We start from the raw sequence: 22,578 nt of genomic DNA, 5'->3' as shown, positions 1-22,578 counted from the left end.
CTCCTTCTATCCCATTCCTTTTTTCTGGGCTCTGTTTCCTTTTCAGATTTTTAGTAGTTCTTTTCAGTGAGGATCTGTGAGTGGTAAACTCTCTTTCTCTGAAATTAACTTCTTCCCCTCAAATAATAGTTCACCTGAGCATAAGTCTTGATTGGCCATTAATTTCCATTCAGTCTTTGGAAGGTACATTGATGATAAATCAGTTGCCAGTTTAATCATGATTCGTGTGTAGATTATTAGTCTTTCTCTTTGGTTGATTTTAAGATATCCATTGCCTTCAGTGTTCTGCAGATTCACTGTGATGTGTCCTCATTTGGCTGTGTGTTAATTTTTCCTACCAAGACTCAGGATGCTTCCTGCACCTGAGGATTCAGGTCACTCTTTCTTCAGTTTTTGAAATTTCTCAGCCATCATCTTTTGAATATCGTTTCTTCCACAGTCCCTGTGTTCCCTTCGCGGAAATCCTACAGGCATATATTGGACCTCCCATTCTGTCCTCCACGTCTCTTACCATCTATTCATACCCTCCTTTTTATATTCAATTTTTTTGAGACAGAGTTTTGCTCTGTGGCCCAGGCTGGAGTGCAATTGCATGATCTTGGCTCACTGCAACCTCCGCCTCCCAGGTTCAAGTGATTCTCCTGCCTCAGTCTCCCAAGTAGCTGGGATGACAGGCATGCACCACGACGCCTGGCTAATTTTTGTGTTTTTAGTGGAGATGGGGTTTCACCATGTTGGCCAGGCTGGTCTGAAACTCCTGACTTCAGGTGATCCACCCGCCTAGGCATCCCAAAGTGCTGGGATTACAGGCATGAGCCACCGTGCATGGCCAATATCCTCCTTTTTATTTCTCTGATTCTTTCTGTGTGATTTTCTCAGATCTACCTTCTAGTTTACTAATTCTCTCTCCAACTGTAGCTAAATGTGTTTTATATTATAATGACTCTACTTTTTTTGCTTCTAGATGTTCTATTTAATTCTTTTTCTTTTTGACAAATAGGACTTCTTTCAAAACAAACAAAAGGCCAGGCATGGTGGTTCATGCCTGTAATCCCAGTGCTTTGGGAGGCTGAGGCAGGAGGATTGTTTGAGCCCAGGAGTCCAAGACCAGGCTGGGCAACATAGAGATCCTTTCTCTACCAAAAAAAAAAAAAAAAATCAGCTGGGTGTTGTGGGACCACTCCTGTAGTCCCAGAAACTGCAGATTCTTGGGAGGTAGGGGCTGGAGGATTGCTTGAGCCTGGGAGGTTGAGGCTGCAGTGGAACTGTGATCATGCCACTGCACTCCAGCCTGGGTGACAAAGCCAGACCCTGTCTCAAAAGCAAATAAACAAAGAAACGAACAAAAAAAAAATGCTTACACAGGTGACTACTTTCTTGCTGGGATAGTTTTAACATGGCGTTAAGCATAAACACCTTTCTTTCTGAAATGTATTTGAGATGTATATTGATTTAAAAAAACCCACACCTCCATTAAGGCCTAGTGATAGCAGTAGAAACAATGTAAGTGGGTCCACAATCATATAGATGTCTTTGGTGTGTTCTGAGATGGAGTTCAGGAACACCAAGTAAAGACTGCTACCTCACAGTTTGCATCTCAGTTCTTAGAAGACAAGACTGAAGGAGAACAATTTGTAACAAGATTTACTTGGCCTGGGTGTGGAGGCTCACGCCTGTAATCCCAATACTTTGGGAGACTGAGGTGGGTGGATCACCTCAGGTCAGGAGTTTGAGACCAGCCTGGCCAACATGGAAAAAACCCCATCTCTACTAAAAATACAAAAATTAGCTGGGTGTGGTGGCTGAGGCAGGAGAACGGTGTGAACCCAGGAGGCAGAGCTTGCAGTGAGCCAAGATCGCGCCACTGCACTCCAGCCTGGGCAACAGAGCAAGACTCTGTTTCAAAAAAAAAAGAATCATGTCTTCAAGGTTCATCCATGTTATAGCACGTGTCAGATTTCCTTTTCTTTTTTTTTTTTCTTTTTAAGATAGAGTCTCTCTCTGTCGCCCAGGCTGGAGGGCAGTAGCACAATCTCAGCTCGCTGCAGTGTCTGCCTTCTGGGTTCAAGCAATTCTTGTGCCTCAGCCTCCCGAGTAGCTGGAATTACAGGCATGCACCACCACACCTGGCTAATTTTTGTATTTTTAGTAGAGACGGGGTTTTACCATGTTGACCAGGCTGGTCTTGAACTTCTGGCCTCAAGCGATCTGCCTGCCTCGGCCTCCCAAAGTGCTCGGATTACAGGCGTGAGCCACTACGCCTGGCCCCTGATTGTCATTATTTAAGGCTAAGTGATAGTCTGCTGTCTGTATACACCACATTTTGTTTATTCATTCATCTGTCAGTGGACATTTGGGTTGTTTCCACGCCTTGGTTATTGTGGATAATACCACTGTGAACACGAGCATACAAATATCTGCTCCAGTCCCTGCTTTTAACTCTTCTGGGTATATGCCCAGAGGTAGAATCGCTGGGTCACAAGGTAATTCTAGGTTTAATTTATTGAGGGACTGTTGTACTGTTCTCCACCGTATTACCTTCCCAGCAGCAGCGTCCAGTGGACAAGCGGTCCAGTTTCTCCACATCTTCACCCACACTTGTTACTTTTGGCTTTTATATTATTATTTTTTAAATAACATTCTAATGGGTGTTAAGTGGTCAGAACTGGTTCTTTTAGGAGAAGAGATAGAGGCCAGGGGGATGGCTTACACCTGTAATCCCAGCACTTCGGGAGGCCTAGGTGGGTGGATCACTTGAGGTCAGGAGTTTGAGATCAGCCTGGCCAACATGGTGAAACCTCATCTCTATTAAAAATACAAAAATTAGCTGGGTGTGGTGGTGTTCACCTGTAATCCCAGCTACTTGGGAGGCTGAGGGATGAGAATCGCTTGAACCCGGGTGGTAGAAGTTGCAGTGAGCTGAAATTGCACCACTGCATGGCCTGGTGACAGAGCAAGACTCTATATCAAAAAAAAAAAAAAAAAGAGTAGAGATAGAAAAGCATTGAGAACATAGCCTCAGCTCAGCTCAGTCTGCCATGGTGGGAAGCCATTAATTCTTCGCTCTTGAAACCTTTTCTTCCTTGGTGTAGCAGAGGCTGCAAATCACCTCTGCAACTTTATTCTTCCCTTCTTTCTCAGTTATAAAATCTCTGATTTTAGAAACATCTTTATTGAGATGTAATTCACATCCTGTAACATTCACTACAATTGAATGGTTTTTAGTATATTCATAGATTTGTGCAACTATCACCACAATCTAAGTTTAGAACTGTTTTCATCATCCCACAAAGAAACCCCACACCCATTAGCAGTTACTCACTATTTCTTCCCAACCAACCTCCCCTCCTCCCAATAGCCCTAGGCAACCACTAGTCTACTTTCTGTCTCTACCGATTTGTCTTTTCTGGACATTTCATACAAATGAGATTTCACAACACGTGGTCTTTTGTGACTGGCTTTTTTCCCCTATAGCATAATGTTTTGCAGGTTCGTCTGTGTTGTAGCAGGTATCAGTACTTCAACCCCTTTTATTGCCAAATAATATTCCATTATATGGATAGTTCATATTTTGTTTATCCATTCATCAGTTGATGGACATTTGGGTTGTTTCCGTTTTCTTGACTGTTATGAATAATGTTGCCATGAACATTAATGCACAAGTTTTCGTGCAGATGTGTATTTTCATGTGTCTTGGTTTTATACCTAGGAGTAGAATTGCTGAGTCATAGGAGAGCTCCTCCATGTTTAACCATTAACGAACTGCCAGACTGTTTTCCAAAGAAATGGCACCATTGTACAATCCCACCAGCAAAGGATGAGGGTAGAATCCTTGATTCTTAACTGATCATTGACTCAGGCCCATTCAAAACAAAGATGACATTTCCTAACCTTCCTTACAAGTAGTTCTGACCAGTGGGATGGGAGAAGAAGTTAGGTTTTGTCTTTAAAAGAAAGAGCGGCCAGGCGCCGTGGCTCACGCCTGTAATCCCAGCATTTTGGGAGGCTGAGGTGGGCGGATCACCTGAGGCCGCAAGTTCAGGACCAGCTTGACCAACATGGAGAAACCCCGCTCTACTAAAAATACAAAATTAGCTGGGCGTAGTGGTGCATGGCTGTAATCCCAGCTACTCAGGAAGCTGAGGCGGGAGAATCGCTTGAACCCAGGAGGCGGAGGTTTCAATGAGACAAGATTGTGCCATTGCACTCCATCCTGGGCAACAAGAGTGAAACTCCGTCTCAAAAAAAAAAAAAGAAAGAAAGGAGGGTACACTCTGCACTCTCCTCTCCTCCACCCTGCCCCCTTTCCAGTGGCTGGATGTGGACATGGTGGTAAGCTATCTTAGATCATGTGGACAAGGGAAACACATAGGGATAGTAGAGCCTCCAGACAGAAGGAACTTAGGACCCTGGACAACTTTGTGGAGCAGTGCTTCCATACCAGCGTGAAGTTTTGTACGGGAGAAAATACACATTTTTAACTTCTGTAAGCTGCTGTTATTTTGGGTCTCTCAGAGCAGCCATACATAATTTAACTAATATACTTTCTTTCTGTGATTCTTCTTTATTTTGATTATACTTCTACTTCTTTGCCCCTCTTTTTGCCATCTCTTTTGGAGATGCTGCTCCAAGCACTAACTCAGAATATAGACCCTCTCCCTCTTGCCACTGTGGTGCCAGCTTGGAGTTCTTTGCTTCCACTGTAGGTGAAGGAAGGAAAAAGTATGGAGAACTCACATCCACTCTTCATTATCCTCAAACAGAAGTAACCCATTTTCTTCTGCTCACAGCCCATTGGCCAGAACTAACTGTACGACCCCAATCTAATTGCAAAGGAGTCTGGGAAGTACAGCACAGTACATGGATCTCTGGAGAGCGTTAATTTTCTCTGCCAAAGGTTTCTTTTTTTGTTGTTTTTTTTTGAAACAGAGTCTTGCTCTGTCACCCAGGGTGGAGTCCAGTGGCCCAATCTTAGCTCACTGCAACCTCTCCCTCCCAGGTTCAAGCACTCCTCCAGCCTCGGCCTCCCGAGTAGCTAGGATTACAGGCGTGTGCCATCACACCTGGCTATTTTTTTTTTTTTTTTCTGTATTTTTAGTAGAGACAGGGTTTTACCATGTTGGCCAGGCTGGTCTCAAACTCCCGGCTTCAAGTGATCCACCTGCTTGGGTCTCCCAAAGTGTTGGGATTACAGCAGTGAGCCACTGCATCTGGCCAATACTGATGTTTTCTGACCTCAGTGTTTTTCTTTTCTCCGGGCACGCACTTTCCCTAGAGATTTCACCTACTCCCAAGTCTTCCACTGCCCCTATCTGCCAATGACTCCCAAAACTCCGTCTCCGGCCGAGACTTCTCTCCTGGGCTTGAGATATCTGTATCCAACGGCCAGAACATCTCCAGTGGACAGCCTTTGGGCACAAGGTAACACCATCCTGTGGGTATAAGTGATCACCCAAAGTCACTTTCAGTGGCTCTCCACTCCCATATTTTTTCATCCCCTGGAAATGTACCCTTCCCAAATACTGAGTCTCGCTTCTCCTTTGACGACTGTGGTTTTGTGATTGGATGGTAGTTCCTGTTGCTTTTTTCCTTTCAAATGAATTTTCTCTTAGGAGGCTTCTTAGCCATTATGCAAATAGACCTCAACTGGGCTTGCCCTATGCCTGTCTGAAATCTAGCTTAGGTTCAAGTTAGGACTCCTGTTAATCTGAGCTGTCACTTCCTGTCCCAACCTGCTTTTCCTTAGGAGGCTCCTGCTGTTGGTGAAAGAAAAAATCATCCCCCTAGTTGCTCAGAAACCTGGGAATCATTGGGACTTTTTCCTCTCCTTCACCTTCCTCATCCAATCAGTCACCAAGTGCTATCAACTCTGCTGCCTTAGTAGCCCTTAATATATACTTACCTATCAACCATCACTGCCATGCCATACTTCAGTTCTTCATTTCTCACTCGAATTACCGAAATATCCCTAAATAGTTCCTCTGCCTTCTGTCTGGCCACCCTCCTGAGTGATCTCTCCATCATGTACCTTACAGTGACTGCTTGCACAAGGCCCTTCATGACTTGGTCATAGTCTGCTCTCTCGAACGACCAGAGCCAAGCACCTGGGTTCTGATCCTGGTTGCAGCTCTTACTGTGTGATGATGGACAGGCCACTTGATCTCTTCAAACCTCAGTTCCTAAATTAAATGAATGATTGAATTCACTCAACTTTGTATATATTAGGCACTGTGCAAAACATACTAGTGGATATAGAGATGAATTAGAAAAGCCCCTCCACTCAAAGAGCTCTCAGATTCATCAAGAAATTATTGTGCAGTGAGACAGTAAGTGCTATAATTCAGGAATATACAGTGTTGTGTGAATGATGTGGAATCAGTTTATCTCCAGAGCAGAAAAATGTGAAGGTAGAAGAGGGCGTTCAGAGTGACACTGAAGCTGTGCAGCAGGGGCTACTACTGTCCCCTCACATCCTTTCTTCTCTTCTTCCTAATAGAGTCCTTTTTCAGCTGGGCATACAGCCATCCAAAATAAAAACTGTATTTCCCAGCCTCCTTTTCAGCTAAGTGTAGCCATGTGACTAAGTTGTGGCCAATAGGATGTCAGTATGAGGGGTAATAGCAGCATCTGGGATGTGTCTGTAAAAGGAGGGAGCGTGTCCTTCTCCTTTTCCTCCTTCCTGTTCCCTGGGAGGTGAACTTGGTGGCTGGAGGTGAAGCAGCTGGAACTTGGACATGAGCGTCTTGTTGACGATAATAGTGCAACAAGATAGAAGCAGCCCTGGCTGGCCTACAATGGAGAAAGAAATAAGACTCCATTTTGTTTAAGCTATTCTCTTGCATATATATACACACAGCCACACACACACACATATCAGCTAAGTGTAGCCATGTGACTAACTTGTGGCCAATGGGATGTCAGTATGAGTGGTAAGAGCAGTATCTTGTGTGTGTGTATATTTATATGTGTGTGTGTATATATATATACACATACGTTATATTCTTGCATACATATATGTATGCAAGAATGTAACATATGTGTGTGTGTGTATATATACACACAATATGTCCCTTGCAGCCAAGTCTAATTCTAACTAATACAAACTAACTCTAAAAAATGAATATACATTCACCAGGGGATAGGCTATTTCAAGCAGAGGGAAGAGTCTGTATTAAGGCTCCGGGAACGCTGTGGTTTTATGTGGCAGCGGATGAGACTGGAAATGAGTCAGGATGAGCCATAGTGGAGGATGAATTAAATGGGCAGGAGTGTGGCAGAAAGACCTGTTGGAGGCTGTGAATGTAATCAAAGTGACAGACAACTGGTGCAATGATTGTAGTGGAAATGGAGGAGAGGAGATTGATTCAAGATGCATTTAGGACCAAGAATCGGGAGCTTGTGAACGTGCGTGTACGAGTACAGTAGATGGAGTGGGTGTGTCATCAGAGAAGATCTGAGCATTTGGGCTTGCTCTCCTCAGAGGCCCTGCTAGTGGAGTTCAGCCTTTCCCCATGGGGCAAATCCTACTTTCACTCCAGTTCCTGGGGCTCAAAGTCCCTGGCCCAGATGGCTCTTGCCATCTCACCCTGCCTGGCTTCCCTTGCTTGTTCCAGGATTATTTCACAAAGAGGGACGTGGTTGGGTCTTTAACCCTGTGAATGCCGGCTCTCCCCAGGATGCCTGAGGAGCCTGTAGTGGAGCTGTCAGGGGCTGCTCAGGTTCTGGCTGGCAGCTGGACACTGTCCGTCTTGCCAGCTGGGACACAGTGCCTCTGGGTAGTTGTGTAAGAGAGGGGCCCTTGGCAGACATACAGGTTCTTCTCTATTGGTGGGCCAGCCAGCAGGTCAGTGGGAAGGTTAAAGGTCATGGGGTTTGGGGGAAACTGGGTGAGGAGTTCAGACCCATTCCCAGTAAAGTTTCTGGGAAGCACTTCTCTACTGGGGTAGCCCCTGATACCAGGGCACTCATTAACCCTCTGGGTGCCAGGGAAAGGGCAGGAGGTGAGTGCTGGGAGGCAGCTGAGGTCAACTTCTTTTGAACTTCCACGTGGTATTTACTCAGAGCAATTGGTGCCAGAGGCTCAGGGCTCTGGAGTATAAAGCAGAATGTCTGCTCTCTGTGCCCAGACGTGAGCAGGTGAGCAGCTGGAGCAGAGGGATGGGGGTCGCAGTCCTAAGGGAGGGTATTGCAGGTGGCCTCAGGGGAGAGCCTGGGGTGGCCCCTAAGACGTCCTCCTGGAACACTTTGGCAGAGTTGCATCTTTGCCCTCGTTATGGCTCAGTTTTTCCCACCATGAAATGGGAGGGAGGGAGACAGGTGGGCAGGGGAGAGGTGGTAGAAGTGGCCTAGGGAGCTGCTCCTGGGGTCTGGGACCTTTGCAAAGGGGTTAGAGCACCACGCTCCCTGCTGTGTGACTGAGGTGGCAAGGGCACACCCTCTCCCCATGTCTGAGGAAGACACCCCAGCCTCCTTGACTCACCTAGGTCAGTCCTCTTGAGCCCCAACAGCTCTGTACTCCCCAGCCCAAAGAAGGGTTAACAGGATTTCGGGCAGTTGCCCCTGGAGAGGTCCCCTGGGCAAGTCACCTGCACCATGTCCCTTCCTCTGCTTCTTCCCCTAACCAGGCCTTCCTCCACCTGTCTTCTCAGAGCAGATAATGGCAAGCATGGCTGCCGTGCTCACCTGGGCGCTGGCTCTTCTTTCAGGTGGGTCTCCGACCCTGACTTCAGCGTGGGGGTGTGGGTGGAGGCTGGCCTGAGGGCCCTGTCCACCCTGGGGAGGAGAGCCCAGGCTCTGATTACCTAGTGCCTCTCCGCAGCGTTTTCGGCCACCCAGGCACGGAAAGGCTTCTGGGACTACTTCAGTCAGACAAGCGGGGACAAAGGCAGGGTGGAGCAGATCCATCAGCAGAAGATGGCCCGCGAGCCCGCGTGAGTGCCCAGGGGAAGGGGAGTAGGCGAAGGGAGGAGACAGCTGGGCCATGCCACGATGCCCTGCCTCTGCTGCCTCAACCTCTGTGGCCGCTGCTGGGACAGAGGAAAGGAGCGGTGCTAGCTCTGCCCGCGGATCCCGGCCATCCTGGGCTCTTCAGCGCCCTCTGCCTGCAGCCCCCACCTTGACAACTCCATAGCTGTTGCCCCATCGCCCACTGAGGCGCCGAACTTGGGATCAACCGGGAAGACGCCCGCTGCAGTCCCCAGAATCAAAGGATGATGTGGCGCATCTATGTTTATTTGGAGAGTGTTGTAGGTCTGGATTTGCATGTGCGATGTGTTTGTGCTTCGTGCGTGAGGAGTTGTGACTGGCTAGGGTTAGGACAAGAGCCCTTGACTTTGGGGCCAACGCCCTGCGTCCTTGGTTCCCCCAGATGATCAGTGACCAATGATTTGGGGATAAAGGAGATGATGGGGGCTAATAGTCTGATGACCTGGATATCTGTCCCCTTCCCCAGGAGCCTGAAAGACAGCCTTGAGCAAGACCTCAACAATATGAACAAGTTCCTGGAAAAGCTCAGGCCTCTGAGTGGGAGCGAGGCTCCTCGGCTCCCACAGGACCCGGTGGGCATGCGGCAGCAGCTGCAGGAGGAGTTGGAGGAGGTGAAGGCGCGCCTCCAGCCCTACATGGCAGAAGCGCACGAGCTGGTGGGCTGGAATTTGGAAGGCTTGCGGCAGCAACTGAAGCCCTACACGATGGATCTGATGGAGCAGGTGGCCCTGCGCGTGCAGGAGCTGCAGGAGCAGTTGCGCGTGGTGGGAGAAGACACCAAGGCCCAGCTGCTGGGGGGCGTGGACGAGGCGCGGGCTTTGCTGCAGGAACTACAGAGCCGTGTGGTGAACCACACTGGCCGCTTCAGAGAGTTCTTCCACCCGTACGCCGAGAGCCTGGTGAGCGGCATCGGGCGCCACGTGCAGGAGCTGCACCGCAGGGTGGCTTCGCACGCCCCAGCCAGCCCCGCGCGCCTCAGTCGCTGCGTGCAGGTGCTCTCCCGGAAGCTCACGCTCAAGGCCAAGGCCCTGCACACACGCATCCAGCAGAACCTGGACCAGCTGCGCGATGAGCTCAGTAGGGCCTTTGCAGGCACTGGGACTGAGGAGGGGGCCGGCCCTGACCCCCAGATGCTCTCCGAGGAGGTGCGCCAGCGACTCCAGGCTTTCCGCCAGGACACCTACCTGCAGATCGCTGCCTTCACTCGCGCCATCGACCAAGAGACTGAGGAAGTCCAGCAGCAGCTGGCGCCACCTCCACCAGGCCACAGTGCCTTCACCCCAGAGTTTCAACAAATGGACAGTGGCAAGGTTCTGAGCAAGCTGCAGGCCCGTCTGGATGACCTGTGGGAAGACATCACTCACAGCCTTCATGACCAAGGCCACAGCCACCTGGGGGAGCCCTGAGGGTCTACCTGCCCAGGGCCATTCCCAGCTCCTTGTCTGGGGAGCCCTGGCTCTGAGCCTCTAGCATGGTTCAGTCCTTGAAAGTGGCCTGTTGGGTGGAGGGCGGAAGGACAGGGAGGCCACCAAAGGGGCTGCTGTCTCCCGCATATCCAGCCTCCTGCGGCTCCCCCATCTGGATGCATTACACTCACCAGGCTTTGCAAACCCAGCCTTCCAGTGCTCATTTGGGAATGCTCATGAGTTGCTCCATTCAAGGGTGAGGGAGTAGGGAGGGAGAGGCACCATGCGTGTGGGTGATTATCTGCAAGCCTGTTTGCCGTGATGCTGGAAGTCCGTGCCACTACGTCCTGGAGTTTGGCTCTGGTCACTTCTGGCTGCCTGGTGGCCACTGCTACAGCTGGTCCACAGAGAGGAGCACTTGTCTCCCCAGGGCTGCCATGGCAGCTATCAGGGGAATAGAAGGGAGAAAGAGAGGAGAATGTCATGGGGAGAACATGTGATGGTGTGTGAATATCCCTGCTGGCTCTGATGCTGGTGGGTATGAAAGGTGGGGACTGTGATAGGAGAGGGCAGAGCCCATGTTTCCTGACATAGCTCTACACCTAAATAAGGGACTGAACCCCCCAAACTGTGGGAGCTCCTTAAACCCTCTGGGGAGCATACTGTGTGCTCTCCCCATCTCCAGCCCCTCCCTCTGGACTCCCAAGCTGAAGCCTAGACTTCTGGCTCCAATGAAATAGATGTTTATGATAGAAGTTTGCCTGGTGTGACTCTCATTTGGACCATGTCTGAAAGCAGTGGCCTCACCACTTTCCCCAAAGCACACCTATCACGCACTCCATTCCCTTGCTGCTCTTTCTCATCGACCCCCTCCCAGTCCAGGTCTGTCAAAGGGGTTCTGACTGGGCTCTGCTTCAGGGATCCTGGCTAGACAATGCTGTCTGTCAAACCTGGTGGGAGGGCCTGGGTTATGGACCCTTCCTCTGCACCTGCACTATTCACTAGCCTGCTCCCCACAGGACAGTGGGCATGGAATGCAGGCTGTGTCTGGAAGACCTGTGGCCCTGGGGGACCTGCAATTCCTGAGGTGGGCTGCCTGCCTCCTTTGTTCCTGCTGTTCTAGAGTTTGAATGGCCTCTTTTTATGCTGGACTCTCTTCTTGGGACTCTCAAACTCTTTCACTCAGCAGCACCAATGCGCCCTATAGATCCCCTGGGAACTGAAACTGCAGTGTGGTGGAGGAAGTGGAAAGGGTAAACACAGTCTCTTGTCTTTGGACTGCCCTGTCCGGCCCCCTTTCCTCCCAGTTCAGCCTACCGTCCCAGGGTTCTCAGCATCTGCCTGTTCCCCAATCCCGTAGCACAGACCCTACACATATGTAGGCTCATCATGCCTGCAGGCTGGTCTTCCCTGACACCCTGGATGTTGACAATGTTGGCAACAGAACTGGGTTGTGGACCCAGCACCTGGACAGAAGAAGTGCTAGACAGGTAGAAATAATAAAAGGTGTTTTGTTGTTGTTAGGAAACCGGAAAAGCATGGGTCAAGGGGGTGGGCTATGGTGGGGATGGGAGGAGGTGAGAGTGAAAACGAGGGCTGTGTACTTGAGGCTGGGATTGGGGAAGGTATTGATGAGGACAGAATAGGGAGTGGGAAGGACAGAAAAAGACAGCGGGCTTCAGGGACTGAGAGAGGGGAAAAAGCTGAGCCACCCGGAGGGGGGACCTAGCACGCAAGCAGCATGTGGCCCAACACTGGAACCAAGTCCTGGCTCCGGGCGCACCTTCTCAGGGATTCCCCAGGGACAAGTCCGGCCCCTTGTCCTCAAGGCTCTATAGAACCCGATGCGGTGGAGCTATTGTGAAGGAGCAAAAAACCGCCCTGGTTCTAAGAGGACGTCTTGGGGGAAGTGACGGCTGAGTTGAGGTGGATATGGCTGGCGATGGAAGGTTCGAGCCATATAAACCTGGGAACCGGGAGCCCTTGACGACATTGTTCGCCGAAGGCCCGGAGTCTGCGGCCTCTTTAAGAAGGGAGGCGGGGGTGGTGGCAGCTGGCGGAAGTGACGATAGGGGTGGGGCCGCTAGAGCGGCGGAAGTCGGAAGCAGAGGCCCAAATCGCGCGTGGTGGCCATGGCGGCCAGCGGGGCTGTGGAACCGGGGCCCCCGGGGGCTGCGGTCGCCCCCTCGCCCGCCCTGGCCCCGCCGCCCGCCCCTGATCACTTGTTCCGGCCCATCAGCGCCGAGGACGAGGAGCAGCAGCCCACCGAGATCGAATCGCTATGCATGAACTGTTACTGCAATGTGAGGCTGGGGGGTAGGGATTAGGCCGGGACGAGCCGGGGGTCGGACCCAGCCAGGTGGGCCTTGCCGGGGACCCCGAGACGCGCCCGGAGATAGTAGGGCGGGGAACGGGAGTTTCATTGATTTTTTTCCTTCGCTGCTTTCTGCTTCACCAGGGCATGACGCGCCTCCTGCTCACCAAGATTCCCTTCTTCAGAGAAATAATCGTGAGCTCCTTTTCCTGCGAGCACTGTGGCTGGAACAACACGGAGATCCAGTCGGCAGGCAGGGTCCAGGACCAGGGAGTACGCTACACTTTGACCGTCAGGGCTCCGGAGGTGAGAGGACCTTAGAGCAGGTACCTCAGTATTCTAGAGGGAGATTGGGGACTGGGGTCAGAGCTCTGGTCCAGGCGGTCTGATCTTAAATAAATCCCCCTATGTCTCCTAGCCTTAGTTTCTAGGAGAAACTGTAAAATGGTACTGGTGTTGTCATCAGCTCAAGTGAGGTAAGATTTGTGAAAATGCTTCGTAAATGTCTGAGCGTATGAAATGAGCAGTAGTTGTTACGAATAGTATTCTCACCATTTGGACAGCCTGGCTCACACCACCTGTACTATTTGAAAGGAGCAGTCTGGACCCTGTGGAGTGGCGAGAGGGAGAGACAGCTGGGCTGGGGTCTGATGGAAAGGGGACAGTCTGGTTATTACTTGAGGAGAAGCTGTTCTGCAGCCTCTTTGTACTGAACGTATTCCTTTCTGCCCAGGACATGAATAGAGAAGTGGTGAAGACTGATTCTGCTACCACAAGGATTCCTGAGCTAGATTTTGAAATTCCTGCCTTTAGCCAGAAAGGAGGTAAGTTTAAGATCAGAGTATTTGGGCTGTTCACATGTAGCCAGAATCTTACCCTCTTTCTTGCAAACCCCCTGGTGCCAGGTCTAATGGTTTGTGTATGGGTTCTACCATGTAATCATTGTGATCTTCATTGGTTTATCATGAGTAGAAAGCTTAGGTCAAACAGCTCGAGACGGTAGAAAGTAATGGTAATAGCATAGTGTGTTTATTATAGAATTTTAGCATCACTGTTATCAGACATGAATGGAGCCTTGCACCTGGCCTTCTCATTTTATGGATGAGGAAATTAAGACCCAGAGAGTTCAAGTGAATTGCCCAGGGTCATACAGGCACTTGATAGCAGAGCTAAGGCTAAGTCACACTTGTCTTTTGTTGTTGTTCACAAGCTCTGACCACTGTTGAAGGATTGATCACCCGTGCTATCTCTGGCCTGGAGCAGGACCAGCCTGCACGAAGGGTAAGCTGGGGTTTTCTGATTGTAGCGGCTTAAGGAATAATTGCTTATATGTGTCTGACTATAGAGTGTCCCATGTGTCTGAATAGTCTCTGACTAAATTTTGGAAACTTTTTGGGTAAGCATATGGTAGTGCTGGAGCTGCTAGGATGTTGCATATGTCGTAATTATTGTCTTTTCCACTTCCTTCAGTATATATTCAGGCCTCATCAGACAGACAATATAACATTACCTCTGAAGAGCCTTTCCTAATCCCCTTGGGTTATCTGTGTTTCCTGAGTATTCTATTGCATTCTTGTACTTATTATGACAAGTAATATACTATAACTGCATTTTTAGTTATTTGTCTCCTTAATTGGCTGGGGAGTCCCGTGAGAGGACTGATATATTTACTATTATATCTCTAACATGGCATGAGTGGCCGGGCTAAATGGTTGAATGAGTGAGAAAAATGAGGCTTGCCTGTCACCACCCATCAACTTCAAGCTTGTTTGCTACATCTCATTATGAAGCCTGAAGTTTCCACTCACACTGAGACAGGTGGTGACTTCCTAATGGAAGTAACATGGGCATGACAAGGGGCAGGGCATAAGTACACCACCAGGGCTGATGCTTTACTCTCTGTTCACGGCAGGCAAATAAAGATGCTACAGCTGAAAGAATTGATGAGTTCATTGTCAAACTAAAGGAGCTAAAGCAAGTAGCCTCCCCTTTCACTCTGGTGAGTATTGAGAGACTGGAGTTGCCCTTGATTAGGGGAGGAGGGACTATTAAGACTGCTGGGATTTTCCATTGTGGTGCCTGAGTGGTCTGATAGTAGGTGATGTAGGATTGTTTGTGATTTCCTTTTGCAATGACTCTCTTCACCCATTTGTTAGATCATTGATGATCCCTCGGGGAACAGCTTTGTGGAAAACCCACATGCTCCTCAGAAAGATGATGCCCTGGTGATCACACACTACAACCGGACCCGACATCAGGAAGAGATGCTGGGGCTCCAAGTAAGTGGACTGAAGGATCCAGAAGAATGCTCAGGAATTATCGCACACTCTGGATTGCTCAGAGTCAGTGGAACTTATTTTGCTGCTGCTGCTGCTCTGTGTGCCCTATCTCAGCTTGTTTGTGCTTCTCATCTTGCTCATGTCCAGGACTTGGGTAAACTTCACAGAAAGGATGGCAGTGGCTATGATCCTATCTTAAGCCCTGTTCTTCCCTTGGTTGGGGCTTTACTTTGTGGTTTCTCTAATTGATGAGGTGGCACCTGACATAAGTGAGCCAGAGCATTTTCTCCCACTCCAGGGCAGGGTGTTGGGGACACTGAGTTATACCTGCCAACTTGCGATGTGCATCTTTGCTATTTTAGGAAGAAGCACCAGCAGAGAAGCCAGAAGAGGAAGATCTCAGAAATGAAGTGAGTCACACTGGCTACTGGTGAGGAAGGAGCAGAGTTGTGGGCTGAGACTGATGCTGTTCAGCCTCTGTCTTCCTTGTCACCAACATAGATGACCACCAGCATACCAACTGAGTGTCTTTAGCCTGAGCATCCCATCGAGGAGGGCTCACCCTTTGTCCCCATGTTGTGTTTCAGGTGCTCCAGTTCAACACAAACTGCCCAGAATGCAATGCCCCCGCTCAGACCAACATGAAGCTAGTACGTATCTTTTGCCAAGCAGTTGGGTTGCTCTTCCTCTGACTCAGGCATGAAGATTATAATTAGGCTGGGAGCATCCCTTTCAAGGAAAGCACATGCGTTATACCCAGTGATAAGGAGGATATTATCTTTGATTAGACTGTGTACTTCGGGTTTTATGTTCAAAGAGAAAATTGGGCCATGGTCACTAGACTGTGTGTATGTGGTCTGAGCCATGCCTTCAAATGTGTGAACAGGGATCGTCATGGGTTGGGAACTTGCCCTCTTCTGGAGCACTTTGTGGGCTGCCTCTTGTGAATATTTCCTGCAGTTCTGGGACCAGCATATGTTTGTGTGGGGTTTGGCTTTGTTTTTCCCCAGATGGTGGTCCTGTTCACCTGGAAGTAGATTTCCTTAACTCCGTTTTCCAGAAATCCCTCACTTTAAGGAGGTTATCATCATGGCTACCAACTGCGAGAACTGTGGGCATCGGACCAATGAGGTGGGTGGGCACCATTATTTGGGAAGAAGACTAGCTTAAGGTTAACCCCCTTTTAACTATCATTCTTCCTAAATACTTCAGGACTTGGGAGCAGGGGGTGTAGAGCAGCTTGGGTCTTTTTCTTAGGTCTAGTGTAGGGTAAGGAGCCCTTGAAGGAACGGGAAGTAGCCTAGAAAAGAAAAGTTAGAGATTCTATAACTTGTTTAAGACATTTTAAAGGTTGATGATATAAGAGAAAAGTCTTTTGACCCACTCCTCAGAGGTGTGGAAGTTCAGGGAGGCAGACTTAGACTTCACAATGAGGAACCCAATAGAGCTGTCTGAAAATAGAATGAGCTGCCTTGGAGAATTATAAATTCTCTTCCCCTGAGTGTATCTGAGTATAAGCTAATTCAGTTCTTTAACCAGAATATTATAAAGGAGACCCACACATTGGATGCAGTGGATGAAAGGACTGCAATAAATGCTTAAAAGTCTCTTTCAACCCCAAGAGTCAGGTTTTTTTTAAGGTAAATTCAGAGTTTGTTGGCAGTTAGGGAGAGGTTTTGGCATGTTACCAGGGTTGGGCGCTGCTCCTGGCCAGCTCTTGGTGTTTTTGGTTTGGGTGACTGCTGTTTAGAAGGCTCTTTCTTTGGTAGCTTTGGTAGCTATTAGTGGGCCTAACTGATTGGAGGTCTAAGCCTACACTCCACGTCTCCTGGGTACCAAGATAGGCTCAGGTCTTCTCTCTGTTGCTCCTGACTGTTATCTATGCAGGTGAAATCTGGAGGAGCGGTAGAACCCTTGGGCACCAGGATCACCCTCCACATCACAGATCCCTCAGATATGACCAGAGACCTCCTCAAGGTAACAGTCAGCTTGGGAAAGTCAGTGTCCTCCTCGTAAGTTAGATAAGCTGTCTCTATCTAGGCGAAGCTGTCTTTTAGGAATAATGTTCAGGGCCATGAGGCATCTCCTACTTCCCTGGCTTTGAGGACCCCTGAGCAGAGGGGATTAATCCAAGGTTGGAACTGCAGATGTAGAAGGTGACCTGTTAGCTCTTTCTGATGACCGGGTAGCTTTTTGGCCTCCAGTGTCTATCTGGGTCCTCTTCTCTGTCCCCTAATGACAGGATACCTGACAGCTTGAAACTATGAGTGAGTTTCCCTTTATTAAGTTGGATCCATTCCCATGGTTCAGATGGACAGGAGTGAGTCTCAAGCTTTAACAAGGGAGTCAGAGAAAACTGGGACAGCTGCCCTTGTCCCCAGTCTATCACTGCTGGTATTAATTGAGCAGGAGGCCTCTGGTTGGCTTTCTTTGCTTCTGACCTAAAGCTTAAAACTGACCTCTCATCTCACAGTCTGAGACTTGCAGTGTGGAAATCCCAGAGCTAGAATTTGAACTGGGAATGGCCGTCCTTGGGGGCAAGTTCACCACACTGGAAGGGCTGCTGAAAGACATCCGAGAACTGGTGAGTCACCTGAGTGGTGTGTTAACCACCTTTGAGCAATTTGGCTGTGTGAAAAAGGACTGGAAGACTTCAAACATCCTAGTTTTCGGTGGTGGTAACTGTGGGTTTCTTTGCCTTAAAGCTGGTTTAAGAGACTTAAATATTACTTTGGATTGTGAAGAGACTTAAATATTATTTTGGATTGTGAAGATAAGTTTATGGGAAATGTTGAATGGAAATTCCAGGCCTAACTTTGGGACTTCATAGTTATTTTGTGGTCTTGGAGAAGTCATTTATTTTACTGGAAAATTAGGTGATGAAGGTCCTTCTAAGCACCTAAAACTTCCCAACGTAAAAAACATACATGTGTTGACTTAGCCCAAATATTTATCTTCTTGATGAATTATTTCACTTGATTCTCTGTTGGGCATTTTGTATTTGTAAATTGTACTTTTTCTTTGCATTTCTTCTCCAAATTAGTATTAGAGATCATATTCTAAGAACATGTTTTGATTTTTGTTTTACATTGCCAGTTTTGTTATCTTGGCACATTATCCCATAGACTCCTAGTAGCGACTGTCTTGGTCAGAAAGGTGGTGTGGGCTAAATGGAAACCAAGTTTCCCTGACTGGGCACCCACTGCCACCCCCTGCGTAGTTTATGGTCAGGCCTAACAAATATAAAGCCAGTATTCACACAATTTGGATATCATTTATTGCAGGTGACCAAAAATCCTTTCACACTGGGTGACAGTTCCAATCCTTGCCAGAAAGAGAGACTGCAGGAGTTTAGCCAGAAGATGGACCAGGTAAGAGGTCACTGGCCAGTCAGTACTTAGGGTCCAGTGAACAAGAGGCTGCATGCTCATGTCTTGCCACTTTTTGAACATCTAACCATCATGTTGGGCATTCTTCTGATTTTCTTTTTCTTTTTTTTTTTTTGGAAGCAGTCTTGTTCTGTTGCCCAGGTTGGAGTGCAGTGGCGCAATCTTGGCTCACTGCAACCTTTGCCTCCCGGGTTCACACAATTCTCCTGCCTCAGCCTCCCGAGTAGCTGGGATTACAGGCGCACACTACCATGCGTGGCTAATTTTTTGTATTTTTAGTAGAGACAGGATTTCGCTATGTTGGCCAGACTGGTCTCGAACTCCTGACCTCGTGATCCGCCTGCCTCGGCCTCCCAAAGTGCTGGGATTACAGGCATGAGCCACCACGCCCAGCCCTATTCTGGTTTTCTATATTCCATGTCTTCTTTCTTGTTTTTCTCCTTTATTTTGTTAGAGCATCTCCTCCAGTAGCTTCCTGGGACAAAGCACATGGGAAATAAAATTTCTGGGACCTTCCACGTCTGAACATTTCTTTATTCTGTTATCACACTACAGTGATTATTGGCTGGGAATACGATTCTAGGATAGAAATAATTTTCAAAGACACTGCACTGCGGTCTTCCAGTTTGGCAAAGACATTGCATTACAGTCTTCCAGTTTGGCTATTGAGAAGTCTGAAGCCATTTTGATTCCTGGTCTTTTATATGTGACCTAGTCTTGTGACCTCTTTGTCTCCTTTGATGTGAAAAAATTTCAGGATGTGCCTTGGTGTGGGTCAATTTTTACCCACTGGGCTAAGCACTTGGTGGATCTGTGGATCTTTTCAGTCTGGAAAACTCATGTGGTTCAGTTTTAAGAAGCTTTCATGAATGATTCTATTGAAGATTATCTTTTTTCTGATTTTTTTTTCTGTCCTTTCTGAGAACTCCTGGATTTTAGATATTAGACTTACTTGTCTGGTCTTCTATAATTTACTTTTTTTTTTGTTCTATTCTTGGTTTCTTGGTTTTTTTGTTCTACTTTAGGAGATTCCCTCAACTTTATTTTTCAACCCTTCAATTGAGGTTTTCATTTCCACTAAAACTTTTATTTTCCAAGGAGAGTTTTAAAAAATAGCATACTGTCTTAAGGATGTAGTGTTTTTTTCTTCTTGAGGATTATTATTATTTTTTAAAATTTTTCAGCATGTAATTTATATAGCACTTCTTGATACTGATGTTGGATCTTTTTTGACATTTTATTCTGCTTGCATCCTCTTTTTTCCCATTTGATTTCCCATCTTTCAATGTTAAGGGCTTTGCTCAGATGTCTGATAATCATTGTTTTCTTACAAGTAGCTGACTAAAGACCTGAGTAGGGGGTGAGCCTTGTTGACATGGGGCTTATTACAGGGGAATTTAGCTTAGTTGTTTTGTTGAGGTGGCCTCCAATGCCAGAATTGTTAGGTCTTTCCTCTTGGGCTAGTCAGATTCCACTCCGTGGTTGTTGCATTTCCTGGTCTGAGGGTGAAAGCTTGGCTGGCAGTGTTCTGAGAGCTGTGGAAAGGGGGCTGGGGTGTGTATGTATTCTGTTTCCCATAAGCTTACATTCATTTAACCTCATTGTTCTTGATTCCTTTCCCTCTACCTTCAACTGGGCCAGCACCCCCCAGTCCACAGCTTGGTGATGTTGGCTTTTCTAACAGTCCTTGTTTTAGATCCTTTCCCCTCTACTTTCAGAGCTACCTAATTTCACCAATTCTTAAAACTTTTGGGGATTCTGTAATATAAATTGGGTTGGTTCTTGTCTGGCAGGCATAGCCCCTTTTTACAGAGGTTACGTAAAATTTACTTGCTGTGTTCTCTCTCTCCTTTAGATCATCGAAGGTAACATGAAGGCCCACTTTATTATGGATGATCCAGCAGGAAACAGTTACTTGCAGGTATAGTAGACCTTCCTTGATGTTTCATAGAGATACATTTTCTGATCTTCCTTGAATATGTATCATTTCCCTAGAAACTGAAAGACTTGATTCTAAATGGACTACTTTTTACCAAGGAGGCGAAGTTAGAAGATACATAAGGGAGAAAAGGGGGGGGTGTGTGGGAGAGGATTTCTTTTTTTTTAAGTGTATGTAAAGAAGGAAAAAAAGGATACTCTGAGGCTCCTTTTTTTCTGTATTCCAGCTCTTGTCCCAGTTCTGGAGTTTTCATTTTGCACATCTGATTATGGAGTGAGGAGAAATGGTGCCTCATCCAGAGGCCAAGATAGGAAACTGATAGGCTTTAAGTTGACTGAGGAGATAGTCCGGTGATTGATGTGCCTTTAACATTGATTGAATGCTTACCATGGGTCAGGCAAAACTTCTAAGTTCTTTCCAAGATTAAGACCATTGCTATACTTTTTATAAGAAGGTGCAGATATTACAAAATAGGTGGATCGTTCCCTCATTCTAGGGCTGGGGTCTTCCACCCCTGGTGCATGTGGGCTCTGTTGCTACCCACTAGTTCAGTCTAGCTGTGGGAAATTGGAGGCCAATAAAAATAAGAAGAAAAACCCAAAACTCATGATGTTCTTGGGAAAGTGGGAATTGGAAGCTGCCTGTAGGGAGGGGGAGTGGCACGGTGGCACTGATTGTCTGTCCTTGACCTTGCAGAATGTGTATGCACCTGAAGATGATCCTGAGATGAAGGTGGAGCGTTACAAGCGCACCTTTGACCAAAATGAGGAGCTAGGGCTCAATGACATGAAGACAGAGGGCTATGAGGCAGGCCTGGCTTCACAGCGGTAGCAGTGGGGGGCTCAAGGGCCAGCCTCCAGTGCTGCTCTTTCTGTAGGTTATTTATTAGTATCAGAAGAAGGCTGGGAGTGTCCTCCCCACCAGCCCTTGCCCATGGTGGGGAGGACATCTGGTCTGAGTCAGAGATCTATGCACACTTTGTGAACAGCTTGTGATGTAAGTGTGAGCCTATTGTGTTACTTGACCTTATTTTGGAAGTTTTGAATTGGCCTAGGAGGAAACCCAGAAATGAACCAGGGGTATGTCATTATCACTTTTTTCATAGCAAGTCCTTACCCTCCCTCCACTTAATGCTCTGTCCTCTAAGGTTAGAACTCTGAAGTTGGAGAAGGTGGAATAAAGTTACACCTGGAGTTTGGTTGTTGGTTTCAAGTATATGAAATACTGACTTTCAACAGGAAAGGAGTCTCCTGAGGGGAGACCGAGTCCAGCACAAGTGTAGGAGTTACCATTGAAATGACAACTTTCAAACAGCACTGGCCTCTGTATTGACCCTATCCTTGTTGATATGCTGTTAGAATTCAGCCTCCCAAAGAAAATTTTCCCATGTATCCACTGTAATTTGGGGATTGCAGCTGGCATTTAATTCATTCCTGCAACAGATGCTTGCTTATCTACTTTATGCCAAGCACACCACAGAACAGAGGACAAAATAAATCTCTTTCATGGAACTTAAAGTCTACTGGGAAAAATGACAGTAAACAGATGAGGAAAACAGTACATCAGATGCTGACTAGTGTCATGGAGTAATGTAAAGCAGGGAAGGGGCTGGGTTGTGCAAGGAAAGCGGGAGTAGGGAAGATCTTCTGAACAAGAAGGTGATAATTTGACATTTGGGCAAAGCTGAGGAGGAGGTCAGGGAGTGAGCTGTGTGGGTAGTTGGGGAAAGAGATTTCCTGGCAGAGGGAACTGCAAATGCTAGAGCTGTGAGGTTAGAGCCAGTGGGGGTGTCTGATCAGTTAGCCCCACTCTCAGTTACAAATGTTGAAACACATTCATTCAGAGACAGGAGGCTATCTGCAGTTGTTCCGAAAGTTAAGGACCAGTGAGCACTCTGCTGCTCGGGCTCTGGACTTCCCAGCCAGTGCTCTTTGCACTGTAGTCTCCTGCCTCTCAAACAAAAGGTGACTCCTGCGGTGCAGACTGCAGGGTATTTGTTCAATAAAGACCAGTTCATTGATTAAGATGTTATCACAAACCTTACTGCTTTGTGTTGCAAACTTCTCTCTTTTTTTTTTTTTTTTTTGGTAGAGACAGTCTTGCTCTGTTGCCCAGGCTGGAGTGCAGTGGTGTGATCTTGGCTCACTGCAACCTCTGCCTCCAGGGTTCAAGCAATTCTCCTGCCTCAGGCTCCCGAGTAGCTAGGACTACATGCGCACACCACTATGCCCAGCTAATTTTTTTTGTATTTTAGTAAAGACAGGGT

At 47.7% G+C, this 22,578-nt stretch overlaps 2 protein-coding genes across 4 annotated transcripts; both read left to right on the top strand.

The window, feature by feature from the left end:
• Positions 1–8,095: 8,095 nt before the first annotated feature.
• Positions 8,096–11,143, top strand: APOA5 (apolipoprotein A-V). Of its 3 annotated transcripts, none has more exons than XM_011926816.1 (4): positions 8,096–8,136; positions 8,649–8,705; positions 8,819–8,930; positions 9,452–11,143. In XM_011926816.1, exons 2-4 carry the CDS (start codon positions 8,657–8,659, stop codon positions 10,389–10,391), a joined length of 1,101 nt encoding a protein of 366 aa, XP_011782206.1. In that variant the 5' UTR covers positions 8,096–8,136; positions 8,649–8,656; the 3' UTR covers positions 10,392–11,143. The 3 variants fall into 3 exon arrangements, with proteins under 3 accessions (XP_011782206.1, XP_011782208.1, XP_011782209.1); XM_011926818.1 differs by having other exon boundaries at positions 8,625–8,705; XM_011926819.1 differs by lacking the exon at positions 8,649–8,705 and having other exon boundaries at positions 8,819–10,586.
• A 1,354-nt stretch (positions 11,144–12,497) lies between these two features.
• ZPR1 (ZPR1 zinc finger) lies at positions 12,498–21,849 on the top strand. The gene is made up of 14 exons (XM_011926815.1): positions 12,498–12,694; positions 12,850–13,011; positions 13,439–13,529; positions 13,916–13,986; positions 14,618–14,704; positions 14,862–14,984; positions 15,347–15,394; positions 15,572–15,638; positions 16,045–16,115; positions 16,872–16,961; positions 17,458–17,568; positions 18,269–18,355; positions 20,229–20,294; positions 21,009–21,849. Exons 1-14 carry the CDS (start codon positions 12,524–12,526, stop codon positions 21,141–21,143), a joined length of 1,380 nt encoding a protein of 459 aa, XP_011782205.1. The 5' UTR covers positions 12,498–12,523; the 3' UTR covers positions 21,144–21,849.
• Positions 21,850–22,578: the final 729 nt, after the last annotated feature.

This window comes from Colobus angolensis, unplaced genomic scaffold, assembly GCF_000951035.1.
Source record: "Colobus angolensis palliatus isolate OR3802 unplaced genomic scaffold, Cang.pa_1.0 Scaffold7, whole genome shotgun sequence".
Classification (NCBI taxonomy): Eukaryota; Metazoa; Chordata; class Mammalia; order Primates; family Cercopithecidae; genus Colobus; species Colobus angolensis.
Note: the sequence above shows the minus strand (reverse complement) of the source record. Positions and strands in the feature narration are given on the sequence as shown.

What these genes read in the sequence shown, in the direction of transcription:
- APOA5 (XM_011926816.1), top strand. Translation starts at nt 8,657, where the DNA reads ATGGCAAGCATGGCTGCCGTGCTCACCTGGGCGCTGGCTCTTCTTTCA. An exon ending in GGCGCTGGCTCTTCTTTCAG is followed by an intron (nt 8,706 to 8,818) that starts GTGGGTCTCCGA and finishes GCCTCTCCGCAG; the next exon opens with CGTTTTCGGCCACCCAGGCA. An exon ending in AAGATGGCCCGCGAGCCCGC is followed by an intron (nt 8,931 to 9,451) that starts GTGAGTGCCCAG and finishes CCCCTTCCCCAG; the next exon opens with GAGCCTGAAAGACAGCCTTG.
- ZPR1 (XM_011926815.1), top strand. Translation starts at nt 12,524, where the DNA reads ATGGCGGCCAGCGGGGCTGTGGAACCGGGGCCCCCGGGGGCTGCGGTC. An exon ending in TGCCTTTAGCCAGAAAGGAG is followed by an intron (nt 13,530 to 13,915) that starts GTAAGTTTAAGA and finishes GTTGTTCACAAG; the next exon opens with CTCTGACCACTGTTGAAGGA. An exon ending in GTGGGCATCGGACCAATGAG is followed by an intron (nt 16,116 to 16,871) that starts GTGGGTGGGCAC and finishes TTATCTATGCAG; the next exon opens with GTGAAATCTGGAGGAGCGGT.